The sequence below is a fragment of the Cebidichthys violaceus genome, unplaced genomic scaffold (assembly GCF_023349555.1).
Source record: "Cebidichthys violaceus isolate CVI_PGR_0920_01 unplaced genomic scaffold, fCebVio1.0.p SCAF_12, whole genome shotgun sequence".
Taxonomy (NCBI): Eukaryota; Metazoa; Chordata; class Actinopteri; order Perciformes; family Stichaeidae; genus Cebidichthys; species Cebidichthys violaceus.
In genome coordinates, this window is record NW_027176285.1 from 16,869,175 (window position 1) to 16,894,983 (window position 25,809).

The window sequence follows — 25,809 nt, forward strand, 5'->3', positions numbered from 1 at the left end:
AGTTATGCCATCTTTTTTTAAATTGTTCTCATTTCGTTTTATCTTGAAGTTTAGTGATGTCACTGTTCATCATTATTAATATTATAGTATTTATAGTAGTAGTTGTTTTCTTTGGCTGCTTTTCATTTTGCTGATTCGTCATCGAGGATCCTTCGACCAATTAAATGCACCACGAGGAGACGAGGAGGCTCCTGGAGGAGCTCAGGGCGAGGAAGCATGGGTGTATCCTTCACTGGAGTCAGGTGTAAATGCTCCACATGTGGTGCACGGTTTGAAACAAGGATTTCTGATCTGCAGCTTCGTCTCTTTCGTCCTCGCCTCCCTTCCTTCCTCTTCCCTCACATCCTTGCCGGGAGGAGCTAGGACGCGAGGAAGACACGTTAGCATAATGAAAAGCACCGTTTCTTCTTTCGTGAATGAAGCCAATCACAATCCTCCTCCTGGTGTGACATCACTTCCTCCTCCTGCTGCTGCTGCTGCTGTGACATCACTTCCTCCTCCTGCAGCGGTAGCAGCAGACGGGGCACCTCCCCCCCACCTCCTCCTCCTCCTCCTCGCCGGCGTCCTTCACCACGTAGGGCGGGGGGGAGGAGCTGTACGGGTCGGTGCTGCTCAGAGCCCCCGGATTGGCTATCACCGTGCTGAGGTCATCAGAGAGGCGGAGCTTAGCCCGGGGGATGGTCACCTGACCGTAGGGGTTGTCAGGGGAGACGTTGATGTTGGATGACATGGCGATGCGTCACGGGAGGGGGCGGGGCTAAAGAGGATCAATCAACCAGTCAGGAAGCCGTCCAATCAGGAAGGGCGAGAGAAGTCTAAGAGGAGAGAGAATGATTAACAATGACCCTCTGACCACACAGAGTAATATACATCATAATAATAAGAATAATAATTTGTTTCACTTAACTTCATTGTCATTTATTTTAATTCATTTTAACTTTACTTCATTTGATTTTAACTTTATTAAACAGTTTTATTAGATTTATTTACATTACTTACTTTATTTTTTAACTTTATTTACTTTACTTTTATTTAACTTTAATGTATTTACATTACTTATTTTGTGTACTTTATTTTTTAACTTTATTTACTTTACTTTTATTTAACTTTAATGTATTTACATTACTTATTTTTGATTTACTTTACTTCACTAGATTGACAGTATTTAATGTGTTTCTGAGAACTTTCTTCTTCTTCGTACTTTAAAGTTGATCCTTTATGTTATTTTTCCTTCTGCTGCATTTTAATCAACTCAGTGAGACTTTTATTGTGAAAGTCTAGTTGCTAACCTGAAAGAAGCTAACATGCTAATAATGCTACACCGACCTGTATGTGAACCGACGTGACGACACAAACAGAGACAGACAGACCCGGTAAAACACCCGGTATTTACATCACTTTGTATCACTTTACATGACGTCAAAGTGTCTCCATCAACAGTCTGCAGTCAGTTTACCTGTACAGGTAATAACAGCACTAGATATGAGGTACTGAAGAAAACCTGAGAGGTTGACTTCACCTGACTCACCTGTTCACAGTCCGCAGCTTCTTCTTCTGTCTTTACAGGAAAACACAAACTTCTTCTTCGGCTGTTTTTATTCCGTTTCTTCTTCTTCTTCTTCTTCTTCTTCTTCTTCTTCTTCTCCTTCTTTTATCCCGTTTCTTCTTCTTCTACTTCTATTGAGGTTGTGAAGTAAAGAAACAAACAAGATAAATCTGATTCCCTCTCTCTCTCTCTCTCTCTCTCTCTCTCTCTCTCTCTCTCTCTCTCTCTCTCTCCTTTTTACTGTAAGTGAAGCTCACTCGACCGCCTCGCCCTAAACCTGTTCTACCTGTTGACCCTCCCTTCCTCTCCCTCTCCCTTTCCCTCTCTCTCTCTCTCTCTCTCTCTCTCTCTCTCTCTCTCTCTCTCTCTCTCTCTGTTGATTCTCTATGGAGCTCCACTTCTCTCTCTTTGTATTGTGTAGCTTTATGTTAGTTATTTTTTATCTAATTCTTTGTTACTTTATGTCAGGTCTGTGTTTTATTATGTCATTTCATTCCTCGTCTCTCTCAGGAGGGTTTGTGTTTGTTTGTTGAAATAAATTCATGAAATGTTTGGTAGAAGTGTGTCATGAACCGGTTAGACAGATACTCTGGTTCCATTCTTCTGGCACCAAGCCCCGCCCACTTTCTGCTGCTATTGGCTGGATAGAAGCTGTCAAAACGTCTCGGCAGGCGATTGGATGAACCATCAATCAAACTCTAAATTAATGTCACATGTGTTTCTCCACATGCTCCGCCCCCTTTAGGAGAGTCTATTGACTCCAATGGGAGAAGTGAACATGAAGACAGATTCTTTAGCTCCACAGTCACCAAAGTAAATGTCTTCTGAATATTTTGACATATTTTTTTAATGTTAAATATATAATGTTAGCCATAGAGTGTCTATAAGAAATGGACGTAGTTGTCGTAAAACTAAATAAATAAATAATGCACTTACCCTTTAATATTCTTGAATGGTCTCTAAATGTTAAATGTTAAGTATGTTGTTGTTTAATAAAATAGATTAGAATAAGAGCCACCAGGCCTCTTTTTCTTATAATTTTTATAGTAAAACATACCTACTTTGATAAAAAATACATTTATATATATATTTATAAATAAGAAACACAAATGGGAAGCTACAGAATGATATATAAAAAATATATAAAATAATTAAACAATGCACTTGCCCTTTAATATTATGTAATGGTCTTTTAATATTTAATAGAAAATATGTTGTTGTTGTTTAATAAAATAAATTCCTCCTCCTCCCTCTTTTTCCCGTTTTCCGTTTCCGTTTCCGCCGGAAGCCCCTCCCTGTTAGCCACCTTTAGCTGTTAGCTCTATAACCGGGACGACCGGGAGGAATAACTGGGGAAAACAGTGGAGAAAAACACGAAGAAGAGGAGGGAATGAGCCCGGAGGAGGACGGACGAGGACCGCGGTGACCCGGACAGAGAGTCCGCCTCACGGGGAGTTTACTGCGGCTGAAAGCGTAGAAGAAGAAGAAGAAGGAGAAGGAGAAGAAAAACACCGAAGCTCCTTCCCGACTCTTCCCACCGCTCCTCCTCCGTCTTTCTCTTTATTTACCGGAGGAACGAGCTCACAAACACGGACAGAAGTTTGTCTGTTTGTTTACTTGTTTGTTATCCGTTTGTTTACTTGTTTTTAATAAACGTTAAACAGCCGTTATTCTGTTTGAGCTTCAGTGTTCCTCACAGTTCCGATGGAAACTTAAGAGCTGCCGCCGATCCTTGTTAGCATGCTAGCTTCATTTCCCATTCGTTTCAATGAGAAGCTAGCGGCTAGTGTTAGCCTAGCTTCACTTTTACACCAGAGCTGATGGAATTTGTATAGATTAGGAGACGTTGACGGGATTTAAACCCGTTTGAAAAGAACGATTTTAAAGCTTTTGATGTCATTTAGGGTTAAAGAAGGTTTGAGCGCAGTCAGGGAGGAAGTTTGAGAAGTTTAGAGAAGTTAATGAAGTGTTTTTGGATTAAAGGTGAAGGATGTTTTGATTGTGAAAGGAGCAGACTTTCTCCTTTTCATGTAAAACAAACAAACATGGAGGATATTTGAAGGTTTCAGATAATCTAAGAAGTGATTTTGTGTAAGAATTTTTATACTTCATTAATTTTATTTTGAACACATGAATTTAAAGGGTTTAAGATAAATATTTGTGAAATGTGTAGATGTTCAAGAAGTATTCTGAGCCTTTACTGTGGTAAATGTCCATTAAATATGAACCTGTATTACAAGTAAATAAAATGCATAATGTTTCTTTATTGAAAGTCTAAAGTATTATCAGCTACAGGTATATTCATTATATTTACTGGTCTCTGTCTTTTACTCTAATAATCTTTATTATTACTTCTCTCCACAGACGACCATGCAATCATTCCCCGCTCGCCCTCGCAGTTAGAGTGTGTGAGAGAGAGACTGTGTGTGTGTGTGTGTGTGTGTGTGTGTGTGTGTGTGTGTGTGTGTGTGTCAGTGTGAGTGAGAGTGAGAGAGAGATCCAGGATGGGGTTCGGTCGGGATCTGAGGAATTCCCACGAGGGATTATTGAAGCTGCAGGACTGGGAGTTAAAGGTACACGTCTCTTCACACGGTGTGGTTTTTATTGGCTGTGAAGAGGAGAGAAGTGGACCACATGGACTCTTTAAGACCACATGGACTCTTTAAGACCAGATCCAATCTAAGTTTTGTTTGCTACTGAGAGAGAAATTTGCATCTGTAAATCACTTCCTTTGTTCTTTGAGAGAAAAACCAGAAGGGAGAGTTTACCAAACCTGCTCAGGTACTCTGTTCTCTACCTGTTCAGGTACTCTGTTCTCTACCTGTTCAGGTACTCTGTTCTCTACCTGTTCAGGTACTCTGTACCTGTTCAGGTACTCTGTTCACTACCTGTTCAGGTACTCTGTTCACTACCTGCTCAGGTACTCTGTTCACTACCTGCTCAGGTACTCTGTTCTCTACCTGCTCAGGTACTCTGTTCACTACCTGTTCAGGTACTCTGTTCACTACCTGTTCAGGTACTCTGTTCACTACCTGTTCAGGTACTCTGTTCACTACCTGCTCAGGTACTCTGTTCACTACCTGCTCAGGTACTCTGTTCTCTACCTGTTCATGTACTCTGTTCACTACCTGCTCAGGTACTCTGTTCTCTACCTGTTCAGGTACTCTGTTCACTACCTGTTCAGGTACTCTGTTCTCTACCTGTTCAGGTACTCTGTTCACTACCTGCTCAGGTACTCTGTTCTCTACCTGTTCAGGTACTCTGTTCACTACCTGCTCAGGTACTCTGTTCACTACCTGCTCAGGTACTCTGTTCACTACCTGTTCAGGTACTCTGTTCACTACCTGCTCAGGTACTCTGTTCACTACCTGCTCAGGTACTCTGTTCTCTACCTGCTCAGGTACTCTGTTCACTACCTGCTCAGGTACTCTGTTCACTACCTGCTCAGGTACTCTGTTCACTACCTGCTCAGGTACTCTGTTCACTACCTGCTCAGGTACTCTGTTCTCTACCTGCTCAGGTACTCTGTGATGACAATGACCTCAGTTACATGTACCAGTACGTACTCTGTCAGGGTGGTTGCAGTATGTACTAAAGTACGAGGACAAAGTATTTAAACGTGTACTTGTCTGTCGCCCTCTAGCTGCTGGAGACGGTGAAGCGGTTCATGACTCTACGAGTGAAGAGCGATAAAGAATACGCCGCTCTGCTGCTCAGCATGACTCAGCAAACAGAGAAACAGGAAGCTGCTGATTATGTCAGCACTGTGAGCAAGGTGAGAGGACTCACCTGTCCACAAGTCTCTCTGTCTGTCCTGGTCCCTGTCTCTTTCTCTCTGTCAGTCCTGGTCTCTCTCTTTGTCAATCCTCGTCTCAGTCTCTCTCTCTCTCTCTCTCTCTCTCTCTCTCTCTCTCTCTCTCTCTCTCTCTCTCTCTCTCTCTCTCTCTCTCTCAGTCCTGGTCTCAGGTGATCCGTCAGACGGAGGCCTTGGGTCGGGTCATGAGGGGTCACGCTGATGACCTGAACTCTGGTCCTCTGCACCGATTGGCCACTTTGATCCGAGACAAGCAGCAGGTGAAGAAGAGCTACCAGAATCTTCATCAGCAGCTGGAGAGCCACAACCACAAGGTATGCTGGGAAATATAGTGTGTGAGTGAGAGTGTTGATGGTGAATGTAGTTGAAGTGAGTGTTGATGGTGAATGTAGTTGAAGTGAGTGTTGATGGTGAATGTAGTTGAAGTGAGTGTTGATGGTGAATGTAGTTGAAGTGAGTGTAGATGGTGAATGTAGAGACCCCATCGTTGATGATGTTTTGTTGTTGCTAGGTAACCAGGACTGACCTGGACAAGCTGAAGGCGACGTATCGTCAGCTGAGCCGTGACGCTAACAACGCTAAAGATAAATACAGAGAGGCGCTGATGAAAGGTTTCTCCTCTTTACTCTTTCAGTAAATCAAGTTTATCACAGCCGCCATTCTCGTCACATTTTCATCTTTACGACGGTCCTTGAATACATCATGTGTGACGAACGCTTCCGTCAGAAAAAACAACCAAAACGAAACTTAAAATTATGATATTTAATCTATAACATGTTATTCTTCATGTTCTCATTTAAAATGAAGCTTTTCCTTTAACCAGATTGTGTAAAAACATTAAATTGTGAGCCCTTTTTATTCTTTATATATCCTTTTCTTTATTATGAAATAGTGTTTGTACACTGAGAGCGGAGTGGAAACCGGAGTCACTAAAGGTGATTCTGATTCTGATGTCGTCATAACTGTTATTCTGGACTAAAGACATGAAGACATGTTCTAGTTCTCTCTACTTCTAGTCATGAAGGTTCTGTTTCAGTAGAGGAGCAGGACTTTTATTTTGAAGGGAAAATCAAGACCACTGTATGACAAGAGACAAAAAAACGACCCGAAACTGCTTTGGTGTTAAGAGAGTTAAATGTTATTTAAATTATTGTAATCACTGACCCCCTCTCTCGTCCAATCACAGGCCGGGAGGCGGAGCGAGCTCGGGAGCGCTACGACAAAGCGACGATGAAGCTCCACAACCTCCACAACCAGTACGTGTTGGCGGTCTGCGGCGCTCGAACGCAGCAGGACGAACACCGACGACACGCCGCTCCGGCTCTGCTGGACGCTCTGCAGAGGATGCAGGAGGACATGACGCTCGCCCTGTGAGTCACATGACCTCAAGACGCTGACTCGTAATAACAACTTTTATTTATATAGCAGCTTTAAAAACACAGATTACAAATAAGTAAAATCAACAAATAAAATTAAAAAAAAATAATAATACAAAATTAAATAAACCCAAAAATTATAATAAAATGTAATAAAATAAAAGCTTTTAAAACAGTTTGCAAAGTGCTTTGACAGACAAAGCAGCAAAAGCAAGACAACAATAACAACAACAATAACAATAACGGAAAGATCAGTGAGACAGTCGATTAAAAAAAATAAAAAAATATTTAGTCAAATTTAAATTTCAAATAAAATAAAATAATTTAGTAAAATATAAAAATCCAATAAAAAATAATCCGAAAGGCGATGACATCACATAAAAGCCAGTCTATAAAAAGTAGTTTTAAGAAGTGATTTAAAAGAGATGACTGATACTGGTGATACTTGTGTATTTATATACATGTGTGTGTGTGTGTGTGTGTGTGTGTATTTACTGCAGTAAAAGTATCCTGGAGGAGTACTGTGAGATCAGCAGCCTGCTGACGGAGGAGATCGTCAAAGTTCATCAGGAGATCTCGGCGGCCGTCGAGCAGATCGACCCGCTGGCCGAGTACCAACACTTCATCGACGCCTACCGGTCAGACCATAATAAACATCGGTGGTTACCTTGGTAACAACGTGGGTTACCGTGGTAACAGTGTCTGCCCCCCCACCCTCAGATCTCCGGAGACTCAGGAGGCGAGCGTGGAGTTTGATGCGTCTCTATTGGACGAGACGGACAACCTGCCGGCCAATGAGATCCTCTGGAACACGCTGACTGCCGACAACCTGCAAGCCATGTGAGCGCCTTCAAAATAAAAGACTTGTCACTTTCTGTGTGTTTTTGTCGTAAATGTTGATACATTTCTGTGTTTCCGATGTTTCTCTCCAGGTTGTCGTCGGCGTCGGAGGAGTTGTCGTTGACTCAGCAGAATCTGAGGACGAAGGAGGCGATGGCCGACGATCTGGACACCAAAATACAGACGAGTCAGCAGAACACAGAGAGGAAGAGCGAGTGAGTCAGAAGATGAAGAATCAGATGAATTGATGAGAATAATCTGTCTCTCTCTCTGTGTCTCTCTGTGTCTCTCTCTCTCTCTCTCTCTCTCTCTCTCTCTCTCTCTCTCTCTCTCTCTCTCTGACTGTCTGTGTCTCTCGTCCTCAGCTGTGTCCTGCTGCTCAGTCAGAAACTCTCTGTCCTTGAGCTTCATCACGCCGTCCAATCGCTGCGTGGCTCCGAGGCCCGCCTCGCCTCCCAGAAGGCCTTGCTGGACGACAAGATGGCCACCGCCGCCTCCCCGCCCCCGCCGCCGCCTCCCCCCGCGCTGCCGTACGAGGACGACGCCCGCTCCGTCGGATCCACTGTAAATATTTAGTTATTGATTATGTCTGATCTGAGGTCTGCACACCAGCAGGAAAAACTGCCCTTTCAAAATAAAGCCGTTGCATCTTGACCGACTGTAAACCTTTAACATCACCTGGTGGTAATAGAACGTGATCGTGGACCTAAAAGTTATATTTGCTCCCTCTTTTCTTTTGTTCCGTTGCTCCACTAACATTAAAACTGTAAACATTCATTTTCTCTGACAGACGTCGTTTGTGTGTTTTCAGGACAAGACGAAGGAGAGGAGTTCTCGGTTCGACACGCTGCGTCACTTAGCCGGGATGATCCGGTCTCCTAAAGCCATGCTGGGCTCCTCCACCTCGGTGAGACTCGTCCCCTGTGAAGACACACGTCGGCTGGTTTACTACAGCTGTATGAACCCAAAATAAACAACTTTAGCTGTGATTTAACTGCAATAAACAGATACAAACAGATGCTAAAATAACTACATAATGATGATTTGTAGAAAGTCTGAATTCATGCTTTGTTAGTTCTGTCTACAAGACGACAAGCAAACAACTTTTAAAATGCATATTTTCTGAATGGAGTTTGGACCTATCGATGCTAAGCTAACATTGTAGCAGCTCCATCAACACTCACAATAGCGTCATATAGGTGTATATATGTCAGCGTTGTTATTGTTTGTACCATATGGTTTATAAACATAGTTTATTTGTACTAATATGAGATATCAAAGAGATCATTCATCCGACGCCGTCGCATGCTTTTGTCAATAAAGTTAGTTTGAATTCAAACTGACACACTATGTTCCTCCCTGCAGCAGTTCTTCGACGTGATCCCGACGTCGGAGCGCCCCCTGGCGGAGCAGGAGTGGTATCACGGCGCCATCCCCCGCACCGAAGCTCAGGAGCTGCTACGGCAACAGGGAGACTTCCTGGTGAGGGAGAGTCACGGTAAACCGGGCGAGTACGTCCTGTCGGTGTTTTCTGACGAGCAGCGGAGACACTTCATCATCCAGTACGCCGACGTATGTACACGCACACATTACTGCATAAATATGAGACTGTGCATGAACAAAATGAAAGAATACACTGTAAAAGATGACACATTAAACGTCTCTCTCTGTCTGTCCTGTAGAGTCAGTACCGTTTCGAGGGGACGGGTTTCTCCACCATTCCTCAGCTCATCGAGCATCATTTCTCCACCAAACAGGTCATCACCAAGAAGTCTGCAGTCGTGCTGCTCAACCCCGTCATCAAGGCAACCACTTCTTTCTACATATTCACACACATAACTACTCTCTGAGCAAAGACATATAGTCTAGTACTAAAGGTGATGTAGTATTAATGCTGCCGACTCTGCGGTATTAATACTGATGACTCTGCGGTATTAATACTGATGACTCTGCGGTATTAATACCGATGACTCTGCGGTATTAATACCGAAGACTCTGCGGTATTAATACCGACGACTCTGCGGTATTAATACCGACGACTCTGCGGTATTAATACCGACGACTCTGCGGTATTAATACCGACGACTCTGCGGTATTAATACCGACGACTCTGCGGTATTAATACAGACGACTCTGCGGTATTAATACCGACGACTCTGCGGTATTAATACCGACGACTCTGCGGTATTAATACCGACGACTCTGCGGTATTAATACAGACGACTCTGCGGTATTAATACCGACGACTCTGCGGTATTAATACAGACGACTCTGCGGTATTAATACCGACGACTCTGCGGTATTAATACAGACGACTCTGCGGTATTAATACCGACGACTCTGCGGTATTAATACCGACGACTCTGCGGTATTAATACAGACGACTCTGCGGTATTAATACCGACGACTCTGCGGTATTAATACAGACGACTCTGCGGTATTAATACCGACGACTCTGCGGTATTAATACCGACGACTCTGCGGTATTAATACCGACGACTCTGCGGTATTAATACAGACGACTCTGCGGTATTAATACCGACGACTCTGCGGTATTAATACCGACGACTCTGCGGTATTAATACCGACGACTCTGCGGTATTAATACCGACGACTCTGCGGTATTAATACAGACGACTCTGCGGTATTAATACCGACGACTCTGCGGTATTAATACAGACGACTCTGCGGTATTAATACCGACGACTCTGCGGTATTAATACAGACGACTCTGCGGTATTAATACAGACGACTCTGCGGTATTAATACTGACGACTCTGCGGTATTAATATTATCCATTCTTCAGTATTAATACTAGAAACTGTATAATTAACTAAAACAGAATCGGTGTACGTCGGCTGTGGAAGGGAAATGTAATTATTTCCATTATTTTTAGGTTTCTTGACAAAACAAATGTTTACACTGCACTGTTTGCACAGATTTTATTACTTAAATTGTATTACTTAGCAAACGTTCTTATTCCTTTTTGTATTTAATCTTGTATATTGTTTATCGTTGCTGTTCGCTGCTGAGGGCTGCCAAACGAAATTTTGTGGTATCACTACAATGACAATAAAAACCTCTTTATCCTTAAAACATCTGTAATTATATTAAGTTAGAACTGATGGTTTAAACATACTAAATACACACACATGACTGTCTAACATACATGTAGACGTTGCTGTTTCATGAGCTGGTTTTTCTGTCTGCAGGATAAGAAATGGATCCTGAACCACGAGGACGTGGTGCTGGGGGAGCTGCTGGGAAAGGTGACCTCACTTCCTGTTTCCTGTTATCAAACCACTTCACTCCAGTTCTCTAATGTTTTTTCTTTTATTTCAGTTTGTAACATGACCTCACTGTGTGTGTGTGTGTGTGTGTGTCTCTCTCTCTCCATGTCCCATCATGCCTTGCGGTCTGCTGGTTGCCAGGGTAACTTTGGCGAGGTGTTCATCGGAACGCTGCAGCGCGACAAAACGCCGGTGGCTGTTAAAACGTGTAAAGAAGATTTACCTCCAGAGCTGAAGATCAGGTTCCTGTCTGAGGCCAGGTCAGCATCGATCAGTATATACATCAATACATCGATCAATACATCGATCAATACATCGATCAATACATCTATCAATACATCTATCAATACATCTATCAATACATCTATCAATACATCTATCTATACATCTATCAATACATCTATCAATGCATCTATCAATGCATCTATCAATGCATCGATCAATACATCTATCAATACATCTATCTACACATCTATCAATACATCTATCAATGCATCTATCAATGCATCTATCAATACATCTATCAATACATCTATCAATACATCTATCTATACATCTATCAATACATCTATCTATACATCTATCAATACATCTATCAATACATCTATCTACACATCTATCTACACATCTATCAATGCATCTATCAATACATCTATCAATACATCTATCAATACATCGATCAATACATCGATCTATACATCTATCAATACATCTATCAATACATCTATCAATACATCTATCAATACATCTATCTATACATCTATCAATACATCTATCTATACATCTATCAATACATCTATCAATACATCGATCTATACATCTATCAATGCATCTATCAATGCATCTATCAATGCATCTATCAATACATCTATCAATACATCTATCAATGCATCTATCAATGCATCTATCAATACATCTATCAATACATCGATCTATACATCTATCAATGCATCTATCAATACATCTATCAATACATCTATCTATACATCTATACATCTATCAATACATCTATCAATACATCTATCTATACATCTATCTATACATCTATCAATACATCGATCTATACATCTATCAATGCATCTATCAATGCATCTATCAATACATCTATCTATACATCTATCTATACATCTATCAATACATCTATCAATACATCTATCAATGCATCGGTCAATACATCTGTCTATACATCTATCAATACATCTATCAATACATCTATCTATACATCTATCTATACATCTATACATCTATCAATACATCTATCTATACATCTATCAATACATCGATCTATACATCTATCAATGCATCTATCAATGCATCTATCAATACATCTATCTATACATCTATCTATACATCTATCAATACATCTATCAATACATCTATCAATGCATCGGTCAATACATCTGTCTATACATCTATCAATACATCTATCAATACATCTATCTATACATCTATCAATACATTGATCTATACATCTATCAATACATCTATCAATGCATCTATCAATACATCTATCAATACATCTATCAATACATCTATCAATGCATCGGTCAATACATCTATCAATACATCTATCAATACATCTATCTATACATCTATCAATACATCTGTCAATGCATCGGTCAATACATCTGTCTATACATCTATCAATACATCTATCAATACATCGATCTATACATCGATCTATACATCTATCAATGCATCTGTCAATGCATCTGTCAATACATCTGTCTATGCATCTATCAATACATCTATCAATACATCGATCTATACATCTATCAATGCATCTATCAATGCATCTATCAATACATCTATCAATACATCTATCAATACATCTATCAATACATCTATCTATACATCTATCAATACATCTATCAATACATCTATCAATACATCTATCTATACATCTATCAATGCATCTATCAATACATCTATCAATACATCTATCAATGCATCTATCAATACATCTATCAATACATCTATCAATACATCTATCAATGCATCTATCAATACATCTATCAATACATCGATCTATACATCTATCAATACATCTATCAATACATCTATCAATACATCTATCAATGCATCTATCAATGCATCTATCAATACATCTATCAATGCATCTATCAATACATCTATCAATACATCTATCAATACATCTATCAATACATCGATCTATACATCTATCAATACATCTATCAATACATCTATCAATGCATCTATCTATACATCTATCAATGCATCTATCAATGCATCTATCAATGCATCTATCAATGCATCTATCAATACATCTATCAATACATCTATCAATGCATCTATCAATGCATCTATCAATGCATCTATCAATGCATCTATCAATGCATCTATCAATGCATCTATCAATGCATCTATCAATGCATCTATCTATACATCTATACATCTATCAATACATCTATCAATGCATCTATCAATACATCTATCAATACATCGATCTATACATCGATCTATACATCTATCAATACATCTATCAATACATCGATCTATACATCTATCAATGCATCTATCAATGCATCTATCAATACATCTATCTATACATCTATCTATACATCTATCTATACATCTATCAATACATCTATCTATACATCTATCTATACATCTATCAATACATCTATCAATGCATCGGTCACTACATCTGTCTATACATCTATCAATACATCTATCTATACATCTATCAATACATCGATCTATACATCTATCAATACATCTATCAATGCATCTATCAATACATCTATCAATACATCTATCAATACATCTATCAATACATCTATCTATACATCTATCAATACATCGATCTATACATCTATCAATGCATCTATCAATGCATCTATCAATACATCTATCAATACAGCGATCAATACATCTGTCTATACATCGATCAATACATCTATCAATACATCTATCAATACATCTATCAATACATCTATCAATACATCTGTCTATACATCGATCAATACATCTGTCTATACATCTATCAATACATCTATCAATGCATCGATCAATACATCTGTCTATACATCTATCAATACATCTATCAATACATCTATCAATACATCTATCAATGCATCGATCAATACATCTGTCTATACATCTATCAATACATCGATCAATGCATCGATCAATGCATCGATCAATACATTTATCTATACATCTATTTATACATCAATCAATGCATGATGGGAAAGAAAACCTAAACTTGTGTGATTGACCGGTGTCTAACGCTGCCTCCGTGTGATTGGCTGCAGGATCCTGAAGCAGTACGACCACCCGAACATCGTGAAGCTGATTGGTGTTTGTACGCAGCGACAGCCGATCTACATCGTCATGGAGCTGGTTCCTGGTGGGTGGAGCTTATTCACTGCTGTTGTTGTTGTTTTTTATTGGTCGGTTTCTAACAGCTGACCTTCCACTCAGGTGGAGACTTCCTGTCCTTTCTGAGGAAGAAGAAGAAGGACGAGTTAAAGACGAAGCAGCTCGTTCGCTTCTCTGTCGATGCTGCTGCCGGCATGGCGTACCTGGAGAGCAAGAACTGTATCCACAGGTGAGTCTTTAACACCTGACAGCGAACACAACACAACAGCTCTCTGGTCAGCTGGAACACACTTCAGTCTTTTTGTTCCAGGATGATCTGATTCTGTTAGTTCTTAGAACACATCCATGGTTTAAACTATGACTATAACCTGTCTGTCTGTCTGTCTGTCTGTCTGTCAGGGACCTGGCAGCGAGGAACTGTCTGGTGGGAGAGGGCAGCGTGTTGAAGATCAGTGACTTTGGGATGAGTCGTCAGGAGGACGATGGTATTTATTCTTCATCTGGACTCAAACAGATTCCCATCAAATGGACGGCGCCAGAGGCCCTGAACTACGGTAACACCTGTCTCACACCTGTCTCACACCTGTCTCACACATAATGTTGACGTTCAAATTATTCAAACCGCTGTGGAAAACAAACACGGCAAAATCCAAACGTCTAAACGTTGGCCGTGTAATTTATGCGCACAAATTATTCCTGTTCGACACAACTGCTCTGTGATTGGTCGCTGATGTGTCCTGCTTTGTGATTGGCTGTTACAGGTCGTTACAGCTCCGACAGTGACGTTTGGAGTTATGGGATCCTGCTGTGGGAGACTTTCAGTCTGGGGGTGTGTCCTTATCCTGGGATGACCAATCAGCAGGCCCGAGAGCAGGTGGAGAAAGGTAAACACAGACAGTGAAGAAGAAGAGCCGTAAACGACTCCTCTGGTTGTATAGCAGTCTAGTCTAAAATGACTCTACTTCTCTCTTGATTTATTCCCTCAGTAAACATTGTAAACATGAGTTTATGGTCTCAATCTCTAGTTTACAGTCTTCTTCAATACAGCATGATGTTCATTTAGTGTCAAACAGACCATAAAGCAGGGGATGATTTAGGGGCGGGGTACACGCTGATTGACAGGTCTCTACGTCACTCCTCCTCAGTCCAGATATGGTCACTTCCTGTTTATTGGTTGAGAACAAACAAAATGGTGATGGCGAAATTGCCGAACTCAAGGCTTGAAAACAACGAGTGACGTCACGACGTCCACTTCTTATAGACAGTTGTTGGTGTAAACCTCGTGAGATGAACTCCGGTTCCTTTAGAACCCTGAACTGAACGTCGGCTAACGGTCAATCAAATTGATTAAATGAATCGATTTGTAAATTGTTATAAAAATAATTACCAGCTTAGTCGTTTCTGTGGCGTCGTCTTCTTTTCTAATGCACGATGTGTCTCTCTCCTCCCGGTTGCTAGGTTACAGGATGTCCTGTCCTCAGAGTTGCCCTGACGACGTGTACAAAGTGATGCAGCGCTGCTGGCAGTACAACCCGGAGGAGAGACCCAAGTTCTCTGATCTGCAGCAAGACCTCGCCGCCATCAAGAAGAAGTGACGACATCGTCACAACCTCAATGCCATAAAGTAGTGATGACATCATAACATAACCTCAATGCCATAAAGAAGTGATGACATCATAACATAACCTCAATGCCATAAAGAAGTGATGACATCATCACACAACCTTGCCGCCATCGAGAACAGGTGATGACATCAGAGACAGTAGTGTCGTCAGCAAAGAAAAGTTGTTTTTTGTTTGGCGGTGGGCGTGGCCATCAAGTGGGCGTGGTCACCAAGTGGGCGTGTTGTTTGGTAAAAACAGAAACGGTTGAGCTGTTTGAGACCAACGTAACGATGCAAACAAACATTTAAAAACAAATGAAACATTTAGCTGCTGATGTTTGAACTCATTAAACTACAGAGAAAACACTACTGACGTTAGCATGGGTGTAGCTAGCTATGTTAGCATCTGTAAACGCATTAAAAATTTCAGTTGACCGAAACTTTAAAAAAACCTGTTGGTCAAACAGGAAGTCACACACAGAAGTTAAGCCTGGTGAAATGGAGCTAACAGCTTAGCATGTACTGTAGCAAGGGTTGTTAGCATGTTAGCACGTTGTTAGAACATGTTAGAACATGTTCCAATTACGGTTTCTTCTGCGTGCATCCACAGTTATTAACATTGTAGTATCAGAGTGTAAGACAAAAATAACATTTACATTTACAAAAATGTATGAACTACATTTGATTAGCACGCTAGCAGTAATGCTAGCTAGGCTGTCGCCCTCGGTCACATGACCCTCAGGCGATCGTGTTCCCAGAAGTCTCGTCTCTTTCCTCAGAGGTCTTCTCTCTCGTCTTCCTGAGCTCAACAATCAAACGGCTTCAATAAAACAAATAATAAATCCATACGGATCAGACAGGAAGTAAAATAACTCATAAACTAAATGAAACCAGATGTCGTGTTTCATTCCTCTGATAGAAACCAGATTAACGCTCTTTTATTTGTGTGAATAAACCTCACATCAATTAATCGTTTATTTCTTATTTTGAAAAACCACTTGTTTCCTGTGAGTTTGAAAACGTTCTGCAGCGTGTGTGAAAACAAAATACACTAAAAAAAAAAGTAACGATCCAAGTGCGTCAACAGGTGGGGGTCAGACTTTAAGCCACGCCCCCCCGTCACTACAGCATGAACACTAAAACTGTTTCCACCGCTGAGGACCAATCAGCTGTTAACACTAAACAGTTTGTTTTGTTTTTACAGTTTGTTCTTATTTATTATGTTTTTATGATTTTAACGTCAAAAATACTAAAATAACAAACTGATGTGAATCTGAGGAAGAACTGACCTTTATTTTGGAAAATAAAACAGCTGATCATCACGCAGACCACGCCCACTCCAACCAATTGTTTTTTTTTATAGGAAATGCTTTTGACCAATCAGTGATTTCAAGTATTTTGTTGATGGCTGAAAAAAAAAAATCTCTAAAATGTAAAAGAAACACAAATGTTCTATTATTATTATTATTTTTATTATTTCTAAACCAAAGTAAAAAAACATTTGTCTGATGAAATGCAACTCCAAAACTAAATATATATAAAATTATAAAGAATCATCTGCACTTACTTTCCTGGTTGTCATGAAAACTGAAATGTTAAAATGTTTAAAAAAAAAAAAAGAAAGTTTAATATAAATATGTATAAACTACAAATAAAAAGACATGTATTTGTGTGTAAATGAATTGAGAGTCCTGATTGGTCAGAATCACTTCCTGGACTGTGTGAAGGCGGAGCTTAAGTGTTTGTGATGTCAGAGCTCCAGAGCGCCGCCTACTGTTCATGTAAATAAGTTGAAATGTTTTTACGGTTTGTTTTACTTTTGAGTTTTTTTCACTTTTCAAACACTAACCGTCTGTTTGTCTTTTATATGTTTCTTTATAAAAAAATATTATCGTAGCATTTATGAAAATAAAACAAATCATACGAACAGATCTGTGTGATGTCATTTCTAATGTTTTTAATTTTATTACACTGTCAGTGTATTTGTCAGTAGGCAAACATCCCATAATAGTTTGTACCTCCAACAGTCTCCATGGTGGGTCAGATATAAACATGGTGGATTCATCCCTTTATAACTGAACCGCTGTCTGTGTTCAGATTCAGACGCTAATGAAAACCAGTGAAAACGTTTAATCATTTTAAATTATTTATTTTCTTATTAAAACTGTAAACTTCCAAATAAGGTCGGCAGCGTGGCAGGTTTGGGGTGTGGCTTGTAGCCGATTCGCTCGTTTATAAGCTCCGCCCTCGACGCAGCTGTTGATGAAGAGGCTGAGGCTCCGCCCCCGATGATGTCAACGCTAATGACCGACGCCCCGCCTACTCCGCCTCCTGACTCCGCCTCCTCTCGCTGACGCTTCCTGGCCTGTAAAAAAAAAAATATATATAATTACTAATCAATACAGAAAGTCAAAGGTGATCAGGACGACGCTTCACGTTAAATAAAGTCTAAATGACGTCATTACAACTTTATTTAAACATTAAACTCAATTATTACTATCAATCCGTCCTCACAAGATGTCGTCCTGGATCATGTGACTTCAATTGTTTAATTAAACATCAAAACGACGATCAATTATCAGTCATTGGTGATGAAGAGATCAATAATATAAAACAAAAGAATATCGATCAATACTGTCAGTATTGATCGATATTGACAGTTGATTTATCACTATTGATTGATAACAGTATTGATGTTAACAGTATTGATCACTATTGATTGTTGACAGTATTGATCACTATTGATGTTGACAGTATTGATCACTATTGATTGATGACACTATTGATTGTTGACAGTATTGATTGATGACAGTATTGATCACTATTGATTGATGACAGTATTGATCACTATTGATTGATGACAGTATTGATCACTATTGATTGTTGACAGTATTGATCACTATTGATTGTTGACAGTATTGATCACTATTGATTGATGACAGTATTGATCACTATTGATTGATGACTATTGATGTTGACAGTATTGATCACTATTGATTGTTGACAGTATTGATCACTATTGATTGATGACTATTGATGTTGACAGTATTGATCACTATTGATTGATGACAGTATTGATCACTATTGATTGTTGACAGTATTGATTGTTGACAGTATTGACTGATGTGATTTAAACCTCGAGCTCTTTCTTGACGCTCTCGAACTCTTCGGTATCGTCGATCTTCAGCTCCAGACGAGTCGGTTTCCTCCTCAACATCTTCTGATTTAATCAGTGAAACCTTCACAAACAATAAAACAACAAGTGACAAATACTATTAATAGTTATAAGAAATAATTGATTTACATAATCAACATTAGCTGCGGTATGCTCATTAGCATATAGCTGATGCTAACAGGCTACAGCTGTTATGCTAACCGATCAATCAGGATCAATAATGTTGAGTCACACAGCACAGACACGTGAGAGTATTTAACCGTAACGTTACTGGGAGGAGAAACGTTACTGGGAGACGTAACGTTACTAGCAGGAGTAACGTTACGCGTCACATTATCGTTACTCCTCACAGTATCGTTACTGGTGTCCCACTCAGTCTGAATAGTAAACAGAAGCTAAGCTAACAGGCTAACGTCTGTTCGAACACGTTTAAACATTACATTTAACCGGAAACAGACACACGTTCCTCGCTCACCGTCACGCGACAGCTTCAACCGGTGTAACACACGTCTGTAAAGTTACCTGACAGGTGTGTCGTCGTCGATACGTTCCCGGGTGTTTTCTTCGTATTTGTTTGCTGCAGCTTTTGTCCACCGGAAAAACAACCTTTGACCCGGAAGCCGACGACGTGTTTACATCCGGGTCACGCTGCTCTGAGACGCCGCCGCTTCGTTTCTTCTTCACGGGTTCGTTTCTAACATTTAAACGTTTGTACGTTGTTATAAATGTGTTGTTTTTAAAAATAGCTGTGAATCAAACCTGGTGCGTGTCGTCTTAGTGACGTCAGGTGTGATGCACCCTTTTTATCCTGCTTTTTGTGAGTGCTAATGCTAATGCTAACATTAGCTGAGTGAACCGCGTTGTGCGTTTTTCTCTTTAGTATCTTCAGGTTCTCCTGATGTTACACTAAATCTTTGATTGTGAAGGTTCCTCGTTTCTTCGTTAAGTGTGTGAGTCTCTCTGTGATTCTACTGAAAATAATAATAGTAAAACACTGAAAACATCGCTGCAGCTGTGAGAGAAGAACTTCTTCAGGTCAGTGACTCGTGTCTGCAGGATGCATAGAGAACATATCATTATCATCTACGTCTTAGTAACGTGAGCTCTGTGTACGTCACAGAGCTCTTTGTGGATGCTGCTGTTGAACCAAAGCATGACGTCATTATTTAACATCGTCACTCGCCCTAAAATGCTCCCGAGTTATTTAGGAATGTGATGCAGGACTGAATGGAAATAAGTAGTTAAAACATGAACTATCTGGTGTTCATGTTGTCTGCAATGAAATAAAAGTCAAAGTACATTTAGAAATCCATACTTTCTTGGTTGGGTTTGAATAATATATATATATATATATATATATATATATATATATATATATTTGTATTATTTGTATTATAATATATTCACATGTTTGTTTCTTTCCTTTCAGTATTTGTTCTTTTAGTTTTATTTATTATGTCTTTTTTTAATGACCTGTTGTGATGTTAGATCTGCATGTTTCAACATTTCACACTTATTTATTTTTTACTTTTTTTGTCAATTTATTAAAACATTTTCTTCCACATTCCTGTGAATCATAAATTTGTTATGTTTTTAAATGTATTTGTGGATTTTATTTGACATGTTTCAATATTTTTCTTTTAGTTTATTTTGTTTAAATTAATATTATTTTATTAATATGTTCTCTGTTTCTTTGTGTTGTTATTTTCTCTTGGTGTAGTTTTCCCAGCAGCCTCCTGAGGCCCGACAGCAGCAGCAGCAGAAGAAGAAGAAGAGATTAAAGATGTCTGACGATGAGGACTTGGCTCCGGCCCCGAAGAGGACTCGTGTTTACTACGGCAGTCTGGAGGAGAAAGAGCGCGAGCGTCTGAGCTCAGAGTCGAGGCGGGGGGGCGATGGGGTGAAGGCCGGCATCAAGGCGGGAAACATCAACATCTCGTCAGGTCGGTCCTCACCTCCTTAAACTACCGCCTGTGTGTTTTTACGTGTGTGTGTGACGTGAGACTCCGTTTCCCACGATGCCGTGCAGGAGAGTATCTGGAGCTGGAGGAGCGGGTCAGCGAGCGGCAGAACGACGCGCTCGCCGCCTTCGAGCAGCGACGGCGAGCGAGACAGATCACCGTCTCCACGGACGACGCCGAGGTGAAGGCCGGCCTCCGAGCGCTCGGAGAGCCAATCACGTTGTTCGGAGAGGGACCAGCTGACCGCCGGGAGAGGTGGGAAAAAATGATTTATTATTATTATATATGAAAATATAATTTTAACTGAATCTTCAGCTATTTAAAATATTATTAATCGTTTCAATGATTCTCTTCTGCAGCTTCTCAAACACAATGACACCATCAACGTTTCAGATGCAAAATTATTATAATTTGGGAAATAAAGTTTAAATTCCTTTTAGAAAATGAAGCTTTTGGCACCAAAACTTCATAAAAACACGTAGAGATGAAGTTTTATTGCTTTAGATTTATTGAACAAATGTATAATTTCACAAACTGACTAAAACGCGTTAAAAATGAAATGTTTTTATATTGAACTGAGATCAGAAACATGAACCTTTGTTTGTTTGTTTGTCGTTGTTGTTGTCAGACTGCGCAGTGTTCTGTCTGTTGTCGGTCCGGACGCTCTGAAGAAGTCCAGGAGAGACGAAGAGAAAGCCAAGAGATCACAGGACGAGGTCCACACACACACACACACACACACACACACACACACACACACACACACACACACACCTAATTTGATTTGTTTGACCAAAAATCAGTTTTGCAGTTGAAAGCTTCGGGGGAAAACGAGTAAGGGGACTTTGAGTTATTTATTATTTTTGTCATGATTATATATTTAAAAAAACGTAACGTTAATAAATATGTTGCTAAGATTTCTGGTTAATCAGATTGTTGAAGAGTAAAATGTTAAGAAATAAACCAAATCACCTGTCAAATATAAATGATAATATATATATATATATATATATATATATATATATATATATATATATATATATATATATATATATATATATTATCATTTTATAATACACAAATCTAAACATGAAACACTTTGAGCTGAATAAAACTTTCTGACCAATCACAGTGCCAGCAGACGTGGTACCACGAAGGCTCCGCCTCCCTGAAGGACGCTCGCCTCTGGTTGGCCAAATACTCTCTGCCACGGTGAGTCGGCAACAGACTGACCAATCAGAGACAGAGGAGGCTCAGAGGGCCTCGGTGTGTTCATGTTAGATGACCCCAACAAACTTAACTGACGTCTTAACTGTCGGAGGCTTCTGATTGGTTGTGACTCACAAGCTCCCGCTGTGATTGGTCCTTCAGGGCGATGAAGCGTCTGGAGGCTGCGCGCGCTTACAGGGAAGTTCCCGAAGCGACGAGGGCGATCCGGACTCAAGAGCAGCAAAACAGTCTGAGGGTGAGAACATATGTCTATATATGTACATGAAAACACCAGGATTGAGTATGTGATACTCAATAATAATAATAATAATAAGTAGGAATGTCAACAAACCTCTTCTTCTTCTACAGAATCTGAACAACTTCTGCAGTCAGATCGGAGACGATCGACCAATCAGCTTCTGCCACTTCAGCCCCGACTCCAAGATGTTGGCCACCGCCTCCTGGTGACAAGCCCCGCCCACTTTAGCTTTAGCTGGCTGAACCATGACAACAGCTAACACTTGAATTACACATGTAACGATGAAGCTAATGCTAACATGCTAACGACCCCCCCCCCCCCCCCCCCCCCCCCAGGAGTGGCCTGTGTAAGCTGTGGTCCGTCCCCGACTGCAGCCTGATTCGTACACTCAGAGGTGGGCGGAGCTTAACGTTATTTATTAGTTTCTGTGTTTTTATTTTTATGAAGTTCAGTTTGTTTTTTAAAATGTTATTTTTAGTACTATACAATTTATTTTAAATCATAAATACCAATTATTAGATATATTGTTATTAATAATTGTATTTAATTTTTTTTAATATATATATATATATATATATATATATATATGTATATATATATATTTATATATTTATATATATATATATATATATATATATATATATATATATATATATAAATATATATATTTATATATATTTATATATATGAATTTATTTGAATATGAATTACTTCCTGACTAACTGAGACTCCGCCCCCTGCTCTGTGTCCTGCTCTCTGATTGGCTGTAGGACACAGCACCAGCGTCGGTGCGGTCGTCTTCCGCCCGCAGGCCGGAGTCTCTCTCGACCAATCAGACGTCAGCTTGGCCTCCTGTGCGACCGACGGGTCCGTGAAGCTGTGGAACCTAGAGAGGTAGGAGACGAGGTAGGAGACGAGGGAGGAGACGAGGGAGGAGACGAGGGAGGAGACGAGCCTCCCTGCTCTTTATATGGTCGTTGACTTCCTGTCTGTCTCTCGTAGTGACGAACCGGTGGCTGACATCGAGGGTCACAGCGACCGGGTGTCTCGGGTGTCGTGGCACCCTTCTGGGAGGTTTCTGGGAACAACCAGGTAAACTGGTGTCACACCAGCAGTGTCACTGTGTCTCTGCGTACTAGTACACACACGTAGTGTCATAGTATTTACCTGTCTGTCTGTCCTCAGTTATGACAACTCGTGGCGTCTGTGGGATCTGGAGGTTCGGGAGGAAATCCTCCATCAGGAGGGTCACAGTAAAGGAGTCCACGACATCCACTTCCACCCTGACGGGTCTCTGGCTGCTACTGGGTAAAGTACACACTGGTACACACTGTACTTCACAATGTAGTACACACTGTACTAATACTCACCTTCAGGACAAACTGTGTAGTACCTGAAGTAGTAGTACCACACTTATTAATATCCTACGTAACTGCATATAGCTTTTATATATAGTTTTTTTTTTTACTTTATTAAATGTGAAATATAAATCCTGTCTCTCTGTGGCTCCGCCCCCTGTCTGTGGACCAATCATCTCTCTCTGTCTGACCCCGTCCCTCTCTGCTCTCGTCCAATCAGAGGCCTGGATGCCTTCGGTAGAGTGTGGGACCTTCGGACCGGACGCTGCATCGTGTTCCTGGAGGGACACCTGAGGGAGATCTACAGCGTCCACTTCTCACCCAACGGGTCAGCCAATCAGAGACGAGCGTGCTGAACACAGCCAATCAGAGACGAGCGTGCTGAACACAGCCAATCAGAGACGAGCGTGCTGAACACACAGCCAATCAGAGACTAGCGTGCTGAACACACAGCCAATCAGAGACTAGCGTGCTGAACACACAGCCAATCAGAGACGAGCACTCAGAAAACAGCTTTAAGGCTTTATAGAGAATTTAGATTTAATCCATAAAATCAAATTATTGTTACTGTGACATGTTTTTGTCCTCAGATAGTAAATGTTTGAACTTTATTTTGTTGTTAATAAAATTCATAAATTTAGTTTTGACAAACGTGGTTTAAAAAGAGAAATATACATTTTTGAAGTCTTTAAATGTATTTGTGAGTACTTTTGTTTCTCTGTTCTCTCAGGTATCACCTGGCGACAGGAAGTGGTGACAACACCTGTAAGGTTTGGGAGCTGAGAAACAGGAAGTGTCTGTACACAGTCCCCGCCCACCAGAACCTGCTGTCCTCTGTCCGCTTCCAACGTAAACACACAAGTTTTATTTTATTTTATTTTTTATTAATATTTGTGTTTATTTTATTTTGTTTTATTAATATTTTTTTATTTAATATTTTTTTCATTTTAAATTTTTTGTGGACTTTTTTTTAATTTGTGTATATTTTACAATTTTATGGATTTTTTTTATTCATTTACATAAATTTATTCTAATTTCCTGTTATTATACTTTTCTTTTCCCGTCTAACTTTGATGTCTCTGTTTCCTGTTTGTGTATCTGACCTCACTTCCTGTTTGTGTGTGTGCAGCCACAGACGGTCACTTCCTGTTGACCGGAGCTTACGACAACACGGCGAAGGTCTGGAGTCACCCGGGCTGGACGCCGCTGAAGACGCTCGCCGGACACGAGGGGAAGGTACGTACGCTGCTCACCGATTGGTCCGTTCAGACGCTGCTGCTGATTGGTGGAGACGCCTCATCGTTGTTAACGCGTCAAACGTTTTGTTTCCAAGGTGATGGGCGTCGACGTGTCTCCTGACGGGAAACTGATCGCCACCTGCTCCTACGACCGCACCTTCAAACTGTGGCTGTCTGAGTGATGTCACGCTGATGTCACGCTGATGTCATCATGACGAGTTTATTTTTCTTTTTTTTTCTGAAAACGATATTTTCACAAATGTTTAAGTGTTTTTGCTTTTTTTAAAATAAAATGACAGTTTAAATTTTGGAATCAAATCTAATTTTTAATAAAATAAAGATTATTATGTTTTAAAAATATTTATGTTTATAACACATCAGTGAGGAGATGAGATTAAATATAAATATAATCCAGGAGTTTCATTAAAGATTATAACAGAAGAATTAAATATATATTAATATAATAAAAAATATAAACATATATGAACAATAGAAAAACAAATATTAAGTGTTTAAGAAATATTTTATATAATATAAAATATGTATATTTATATATTATATATATTTTTACCATTGAAAATAGCAATTAGAAGAAGAATCTCCACTTTATTGAGGTGGGGGGGCAGTTATTAAAGTGTTGAACACAAATTCATCACAAATAAAACCCAATAATATATATGATATAATATTCCTGCATAGTGAGTACTGTACTTACTACTTCTACTTGATTATTACGTTGATCAGAGAAACAGGATTAATAATTCAAATATAATCAGATTTAAACTCCGAAACAGC

At 39.9% G+C, this 25,809-nt stretch overlaps 3 protein-coding genes and 1 long non-coding RNA gene across 8 annotated transcripts in view; 2 read left to right on the forward strand and 2 right to left on the reverse strand.

The window, feature by feature from the left end:
* LOC137869399 (uncharacterized) overlaps positions 1-1,754 on the reverse strand; it is a 2,172-nt gene extending 418 nt beyond the window's left edge. The window contains exons 1-2 of the long non-coding RNA XR_011102275.1: positions 1,529-1,754; positions 1-815 (exon numbers count right to left, since the gene is read on the reverse strand). The exon at positions 1-815 is cut by the window's left edge and continues 418 nt beyond it. This is a non-coding gene — a long non-coding RNA (uncharacterized lncRNA). The remainder of the gene's footprint in view (positions 816-1,528) is intronic.
* A 1,103-nt stretch (positions 1,755-2,857) lies between these two features.
* On the forward strand, positions 2,858-17,743 carry fer (fer (fps/fes related) tyrosine kinase). 3 transcript variants are annotated; one of them, XM_068706814.1, is made up of 20 exons: positions 2,858-3,145; positions 3,911-4,119; positions 5,190-5,321; positions 5,501-5,674; positions 5,872-5,971; positions 6,547-6,730; positions 7,237-7,374; positions 7,457-7,576; positions 7,669-7,791; positions 7,942-8,140; positions 8,388-8,483; positions 8,942-9,148; positions 9,259-9,381; positions 10,789-10,845; positions 11,008-11,126; positions 14,145-14,239; positions 14,314-14,440; positions 14,611-14,765; positions 14,973-15,095; positions 15,670-17,743. In XM_068706814.1, exons 2-20 carry the CDS (start codon positions 4,051-4,053, stop codon positions 15,804-15,806), a joined length of 2,478 nt encoding a protein of 825 aa, XP_068562915.1. In that variant the 5' UTR covers positions 2,858-3,145; positions 3,911-4,050; the 3' UTR covers positions 15,807-17,743. The 3 variants fall into 3 exon arrangements, with proteins under 3 accessions (XP_068562915.1, XP_068562917.1, XP_068562916.1); XM_068706816.1 differs by having other exon boundaries at positions 8,945-9,148; XM_068706815.1 differs by having other exon boundaries at positions 2,858-4,119.
* Positions 17,744-17,950: 207 nt separating this feature from the next.
* cdc26 (cell division cycle 26 homolog) lies at positions 17,951-19,618 on the reverse strand. 2 transcript variants are annotated; one of them, XM_068706823.1, is made up of 3 exons: positions 19,512-19,618; positions 18,951-19,053; positions 17,951-18,179 (listed from the first exon to the last, which is right to left on the reverse strand). In XM_068706823.1, exons 2-3 carry the CDS (start codon positions 19,029-19,031, stop codon positions 17,973-17,975), a joined length of 288 nt encoding a protein of 95 aa, XP_068562924.1. In that variant the 5' UTR covers positions 19,032-19,053; positions 19,512-19,618; the 3' UTR covers positions 17,951-17,972. The 2 variants fall into 2 exon arrangements, with proteins under 2 accessions (XP_068562924.1, XP_068562925.1); XM_068706824.1 differs by having other exon boundaries at positions 19,465-19,583.
* Positions 19,609-25,319, forward strand: prpf4 (pre-mRNA splicing tri-snRNP complex factor PRPF4). Of its 2 annotated transcripts, none has more exons than XM_068706821.1 (15): positions 19,609-19,675; positions 20,710-20,932; positions 21,019-21,205; positions 21,579-21,666; positions 22,083-22,162; positions 22,322-22,415; positions 22,529-22,623; positions 22,754-22,812; positions 23,189-23,312; positions 23,421-23,510; positions 23,604-23,726; positions 23,997-24,104; positions 24,507-24,625; positions 24,906-25,012; positions 25,110-25,319. In XM_068706821.1, the coding sequence occupies exons 2-15, from the start codon at positions 20,773-20,775 to the stop codon at positions 25,194-25,196; spliced, it is 1,521 nt and encodes a 506-aa protein (XP_068562922.1). In that variant the 5' UTR covers positions 19,609-19,675; positions 20,710-20,772; the 3' UTR covers positions 25,197-25,319. The 2 variants fall into 2 exon arrangements, with proteins under 2 accessions (XP_068562922.1, XP_068562923.1); XM_068706822.1 differs by lacking the exon at positions 19,609-19,675 and adding an exon at positions 19,725-20,024.
* The last annotated feature ends 490 nt before the right edge of the window (positions 25,320-25,809 follow it).